Consider the following 6,915-nt stretch of genomic DNA (forward strand, 5'->3'; position numbering starts at 1 on the left):
TATTACAAAGGAGTGGGAGAAAGCAAGTGCATGTTACCTGACTGGAAATAGTCACCTATGCCAAATACTGTGGTGAAACAACATCTGAGCATGGACACAGAACAGGAAGCATGGGAGACTACATGGGACAACCAGCATGGAGGCCCAGGGACACCCAGAGGCAGGTAAATGTTACAACATAGCAGTGGTTTGGAAGTAGGGGAGGAATTCACCTGGGTAGTTATTTAAGTCTGGCATTACATAATATCTCAGCGTAACAATTCTGCTGGGGTTGCATGGAGGTATACAGAGTGTTGCCGAGCCCATAAAATACAGGCACTCCTCATGTAACGTCATCCCGGTTAATGTTGTTTCGTTATTACACTGCTGATCTATTAAGAGAATATACTTGTTTAAAGTTGCGCAATGCTTGGTTAAAATGTTGTTTGGCCACTGCTTGCTAGTAGGTAACAACTGTGATATAATTGGATTCCCTTAACTTCGTTTCACTTAAAGTCACATTTTCAAGAACATAACTATGATGTTAAGTGAAGAATAGCTATATATCAACATTGCTTGGTACTGTGGTCAGTACACTTTCAGTTCGTAGGGGTGCTTGCTCTGCATTAATGCTGAACCATATCCCTTTCTTTATAAACCATCTGTGATAAGGGTGTGCTCCAGCTGCCTATATATCCACAATTAAAGCATTACCTGCTTAGCTGTGTGACCCATGTTCATGGCATCAGCTATTCTGTTTTCCAGGAAGTGCCAAGTTTCTTCAAAGTCAGGGGATGAGTCCTGCACCATTACCAACTCTGTGGTGTTGTAGATGCCAGCCAACACAGCCCGACGAGTGTACCAATTAATCTACAAGAACAAAAATCAGAAGAAACAAGTTTAACTTGTCAGTAAGAATGCAGAGCTGGGAAAAGGGAGAGCTGGAACAGGCTGTTGCCAAATGGATGGCCATTGTCTCAAGGTTGTGCGGGCTGGGAGCGGTCCGAGGCCCTTGGGGGCTTTTGCGGCGGGCTGTGGCCAGCAGCCCTGGTACGCGGGTCGGGGAATGCAGGCCAGCAGGCTAGAATTAGGCACGGACGCTTAGCGGTTGATTAAAGATTATTTTACTTACACCGAAGATGGTCACGGTGCAGGCAGGAAAACTTGCTTGAGTTGCGGTTACAGACAGAAAAGAAGAGAGGCGGACAAGAGTTCCTTCCACGCGAACCTCTAGCCCAATCCGGTTGAAGGCTTTAAACATGCAAGCCCGTCGCGTCAACCGAAGAAAACAACTCGAAGCAGAGAGCTCTGGATACACTCACACGAAGTTTGCTAGGCTCCGTGGAACTTGCGCGCAGGGAAGGGGTTCGTCGAGGGATCGTTCGGCAACGGGGAGAGGCCAGAGGTTGATCAGACCCCTATAGCCTTCTCAAGGTATACGCTGGGTTCGATAGGCTCCGCAGCGCTTAGAGTTCTTCACGAGACGTGAAGTTCTCCTCCTCCAGATGGTTGTGGAGTCCTCCAGCTTGGGCGGAAACCACTCAAGCCTCTTATATGGCTAGCAAGCCAATCGCTAGCCGCCACGTGGGAATAATTTAGAACTGGCCTATAGCGGGACACAAATTTGCATGCGAATGGCAGGAACTCCTTTGCACCGTGCATTTCTCTTTGCAACTAAGAAATGCACCCTGCAAAGAAAGCTCCTAGTGGCGGGAAATAATTTAGCAGTGCCGAAGCGCGCACAAACAAAATCACACACTTGGGTTGTGACAAAGGTGAGTAAAAACTGAAATTTAGGAATCTCTCTTTCATATTCTCCAAGATTATTGGGAGACTTTCAGAAACAGCCTGGCACAGGCACAGACTCTGAAATGTCATCCATGACTTTTATACAACATAAGGGACTTACATTTCCTGTTGTGATCACAACCTTTCAGTTGCTTTCTGGTTTATTGCTTTAATTTTTCGGTTATCTTATTTATTTTCCATTGCAGCAGCTGCTATTTTATCCTCACATAAGTGAAGATTATTAAAGTAGTTTGTTAAGAAGGTTCATTTAGCTCTTTCCACCCCTACTTATACATTAAAATAATTTATTAATTGCTTTAATTAAGGTTATAAGTTACTTCACTTTTATTTCCTGCCAGAAAGATGAAGGCTTTAATAAGCTACTGGTATTTCTGGTAGATACTTTAATGATTTTCAAGGACAATTTGCACGTGCTATCATCAATGGTGGAGAAAGCGGCTAGAAGAGAAACATTTCTTTCCAGCTGATGAATGTTTGGATCAGTTTTTCTGTCACTGAGACAGACTAAAAGAATATCTCAGAAATGTTGTCTGGGTCCTTTGTCTTTTTTCTTTTTTTTTTTTTTTTTTTTTTAAGAATACCGTTGTTATAACAAAGTTGAAGAAACTTGGATCTTTCAGTTCTGTTTAAGTACTACCAGTTGGAAAGCTACAGGGTAACGTTTTCAAAAGCATGCAAGGTAGAAATCTACATTCCATTTTCAAAAGCAACTTGGTATTCCAAGTTTCAATGACAGTCAATGGGACGTAGGCTGCAAAGAGTTAATTTTATTTTCTTACAGTATTTACGTGTCTAAAAGCACACACAGGCACCTGCCTAACTACAATTCTTCTACAAATCCCTCCTGAGCCCCTATGTTCATGGCAAAGAAAAATGTTTTATACTAAGACATAGTGCTATACAGTGTTGAGAGGTGGACTAGTCTGTTTACATGGTGTAAAGACTTACATCCGTGGACTGGTCTCCTGCATAGTGCCACATATCGTCAACCATGCTAGTGAGGAGGTTTAGGCTGGATGGGATGTTATGTGGGAGCAGAAGAATGCTGAGAGCCTGAGAAGGAAGGGAAGAGACAGAGCAAAAAGTGAAACCTGCAGTGTTAAAACAAATCAACAATTGTTCTCCATGTTTTAGTATCTTTGCTACCATCCTGTCCCCACCACCTTGTAGCTTGTACTGGTCTTTTCCTTGCAGCTAATCCCCAAGTAGCTGAGTTTGTAACAACCCTATTCGGGTTCTTCTTTTAGCTTTTATTTGAAGAATGTAATATGTATGCACTTCAGTGACAGTCACACCATCATCCATCTCTCTTCAAAAAGAGAGTATTTTAAATTACACAATAATGCTGTTTTCTTCCATTCTTTTGGGACAGCTGGATTAAGCTCTAGAAACATAATCACCAACAAAGGTGGCTATTGAAACAACACCCTCTGCTAAGGGAACAGAACATTTCACCTGCATCAAGCCCCTAGTTTCCTCTAGGTCTCAGGAGGAAAGAGGCTAAATCCACGAATTGGATTTGAATTATAAGCCAGCAGCACCAACTGTCACAATCACAGGCTGCCCTCCTGTTTTTGAGGGTTTACCATTAGCACAATACAGGTTCAGTTGTTTGAAATAAAACAACACTTTAACATTTCAAAGTGTTAGATAATTAAAATGAAGAAACAGACTAACTTGAATTTGACTACAAGAGCAACTCAGCACAGAGGTTGAATCCCTTGGAACTCCTGGATATTTGTTCTTATGGAACTGCAGGAAATGGCCAAGTGCTAAAGGGCATCTCTGTAGGTCTGCCACTTGCTACCTTCCAAGCATTCCCTTCATCTTCAAGGGAACTGGTACAGGTTTTATATGCAGCTTTGAATTGCCCTGATGGATAGGCTAATGTACCTGCTAAGAGTCATAGTAAGTTAAAAATGCCTGTGTGTTCATTTTGTACCTGGGGCCAACTTTCAATGTACGGAATCAGCATCTTCAATCTGGCTTCCACTGCATCTCTTAAGAACTGATCTGTCTTCTTCTTCCTGGAAGAAGAAAAAGAAGGATATCTGACGTGAGACTGAACTTAAGTTATAATATTTATCTAGCCTCAATGGATGACACAGAAAGCTGTGCATTCTTCCCGTCTCTTAAACTTAGGCCCAGGCTGGTTTCATTTTACATTATTCCACCTGAAGTAATGGGAGTCACTGGATAACCCCTCTGCTAGAACCCCTGATGTGCATGTCACCAGGAAGCCATGTTTTCATGTATGATACTCACTCTGCCTGGCCCAGCTGTACCAGTTTTTGGTCTTGCTCTAGTAGTTCCGAGAGTTTGGAGTTGCACTTGGATACAAAATGGAGGACCAGTTCACTGCCATCACTGTTAAACATTCCAGCTGCTGCAACAGAGAGACCTAGTGACTGTAGGACAGAAGGAAGAGACTGAGATCAGTAATTTCCAAACAGATACTAGCTAGGGAATGCTGCTCTTTATTTTGTTTTAAACGTTACATCACTTGAATTCAAACCAAAAAACTACATCATAAAGCGCTTCCTGTATCAGTCTCATGCCGGTGATTCCATTTCACTGTTGCTCTATATTATCTTTGATATTATCTTCTGGTTGCTGAATACACTGTGAACTGGTTTTGCACTATGTCACCAGCCCACTCCTTCCCCTACATGCTGACGTCAGTGAGATTTCACAGGTATAAATAAGGGACGAATTTGGGCCTGGGTCTTTTTGAATTGCAACTTTGACTAGTACCATACATGTTCTTTGTTACTCTCACTGTGTACCTTGGCTCCCTCCGCAACAGCATCTGCTGTCCAGCTATGGTCAGGCACAAATTCCAGCGCTGCTGTCAATATTCGAAGTTGCAGTTGCTCTTCACTTTCATAGTCCTCAGACTCTTCACCACCATGACCAGTGTAACTACAAGAAAATACCACGTAAGTAAGGAATCCTAGCATCAGACATTGAAAATGTGTGTTCTGCAGCCTGTTCTTTCATTGCTACTGGCAGATGCATTGTTGATTCGGTACGTATTTTCTGTGCTTTTCTTTACAGGTCTGTTAATACCAAATCCCCACTTTCTCTAAGATACTTTCCCTTTCTGAAAAGGGGGTATTCAATTCAGTTCATGCAGGAGAAGGAAAGTAAAGAAAAGAGGGATGGATGTGGGGAATAGGACAGGACTGGATCTAGCTTCTCTGAGGGTTGTTTGACTTTGAATGTTCCCAGTTTTTTTTTACTAGAAATGTGCGCATCACAAATCTTGTGCTTACAGACATAAGGAAAACCATAATGGCCAAATTTACAACAATCTAAAACTGAAACTTGTGCTTTGCAGCTAAGTGAGATTCTTCCTTGGAAACTATTCCTGTTTTGCTGCTATGATAGCTAACAGTACTTGCATTGCCAGAACTCCAGCCTCCCAGGTATGAAATTCTGGATTAAATCCAGAATCCCTGACTTTGGAGTGCATTCTACATTCAGTAAAATGAGCTCCTTAGTCCCTTTCCCAGCAGAACAATCCAGGTAATGGCTGTGCAGTTACCTGGGACGTGAGGCTTGGGGCTCCTGGTCAGGCTGGTCACCTGTTGGGTACGTTTCAAAATGTTGCTGGGAGGACGATGATGGTGTCTCATGTTTCTGCTCATCTGAGATTTTTCTCAGCGCAGCTGAGGCTCGGAAGGTACGCTGTGAAGGGTACAAATGGCATCTGACCACTGAAATGGAAACCAGGAGTCAGCTGGTCATGGGTCTCCTTCAAATGAGGCAGGTGAAGGCATTTAAGGTGAATGTGAAAAAGAGCTATGGCACATACAGTCAAAAAGAAACAAGACTCCTAAATATAGTTTCTTCCTCTAGCAAAATGCTTCTCTTCCTATAGCTAACTTTTATGTGTTGAAAATCAAGGGACAATATTGTGTGGTAGGGGAAAAACAATTCTGCAGTCTATGACCTTATTTCAAATAGGATTCAAGGTACTGTAGGTACCAAGATAGTAGGTACTGTAGTTTCACAATCTTGCACTGGAAAACAAGCAAACATTGACTAGAGGTAACCACAGCCTCACTTTCCTCTGATTTCTTTTCACTATGAAACCAGTTAACAAAAGGAAGTACAGAATCAACGAGCTTAGGACAAAGAAGTCAGAAGTGCTCATCAGAGAGGCCTTAACCTTGCCAATACTACATCAGACTTATGATTTATACAAAGACAATACTCTGTATGTATGACTTATACAAAGGCACTACATCTCTGAGCTTTGGCTAACCCACAAAAATGTTTTTCCATTAGCAAAACGCGGCTTTTTAAATCTAGTCTGCGTCCCTCTGAAAAAGACAAGCTATTGATATGACACTGCCTGCTCTTAAAAGTCTTGGATTTTTTGGCTAACCTGTTCACCTGACTTGAGTTTGCAAACAAAAATGATCTCCTGCTTCAGTTTCTTAATAAATGTCACCCAGTGACAGGTGATAGAAGATATGAATGAGCTGGCTGACATGCTGCTTAATGCCTTCTATGGCTCTGCATGCAGTCACGTCCCCAAGTGCACTCGGGGAAAAAATGTGCATGGCACGTTATGCATGCGTCAGGGCAGGAACAGGACAAGGACGCAGTTAAAGATCAGTTCTCATTTCCAGCCTCAGGATGGACTCCTCCACCTCTCATTATTTCAGCGGCTTTGATACTGGACAGTAACTCTTCCGTCTTAGCCAGGATGAGGTTTTGATTCTGGCTAGTGGGCAGGTGGGCGCAGTGAAAAGGAAGGGGTCCCTGTGCCAAACCCCAGTGCTGACTCACAGATCCACTGGGTCGGACATTGCCCAGCCTGTTTGCACTGCTGTCCCACAACATGGGTTAGCTTGGAGAACAGGTTCAATGGGCAGCCTCAAGGTTCCCTTCATGGCCTCAAAGTGCTGCTTGGAAAATGTCAGCTCTGAGCGTCCACTTGATTTCTGGGTACAGACAAACAGCAGAGCTGATCAGCCGGCAAGGTGGCGCCTAGCCCCTCAGTCCTTGCGTGCCGTCTCGGTCTGTGACTCGTGTCCCCACGCCCGAGGGTGCTGAGACCTAGCGGCACCCGGGGGCTGCCCGGGCGTGTGCTGAGTCCGTCGCGGCCGCTCCCTG

At 43.6% G+C, this 6,915-nt stretch overlaps 1 protein-coding gene across 1 annotated transcript in view; it reads right to left on the reverse strand.

Moving 5' to 3' along the window:
• COQ9 (coenzyme Q9) overlaps positions 1–6,289 on the reverse strand; it is an 8,261-nt gene extending 1,972 nt beyond the window's left edge. Inside the window, exons 1-7 of the mRNA XM_025191642.1 lie at positions 6,190–6,289; positions 5,336–5,507; positions 4,575–4,710; positions 4,054–4,196; positions 3,731–3,815; positions 2,737–2,841; positions 694–849 (exon numbers count right to left, since the gene is read on the reverse strand). Of these exons, the coding sequence (XP_025047427.1) occupies positions 694–849; positions 2,737–2,841; positions 3,731–3,815; positions 4,054–4,196; positions 4,575–4,710; positions 5,336–5,507; positions 6,190–6,289 (897 nt within the window). The remainder of the gene's footprint in view (positions 1–693; positions 850–2,736; positions 2,842–3,730; positions 3,816–4,053; positions 4,197–4,574; positions 4,711–5,335; positions 5,508–6,189) is intronic.
• Between the last annotated feature and the right edge of the window lie 626 nt (positions 6,290–6,915).

The sequence above is a fragment of the Alligator sinensis genome, unplaced genomic scaffold (genome assembly GCF_000455745.1).
Source record: "Alligator sinensis unplaced genomic scaffold, ASM45574v1 scaffold203_3, whole genome shotgun sequence".
Taxonomy (NCBI): Eukaryota; Metazoa; Chordata; order Crocodylia; family Alligatoridae; genus Alligator; species Alligator sinensis.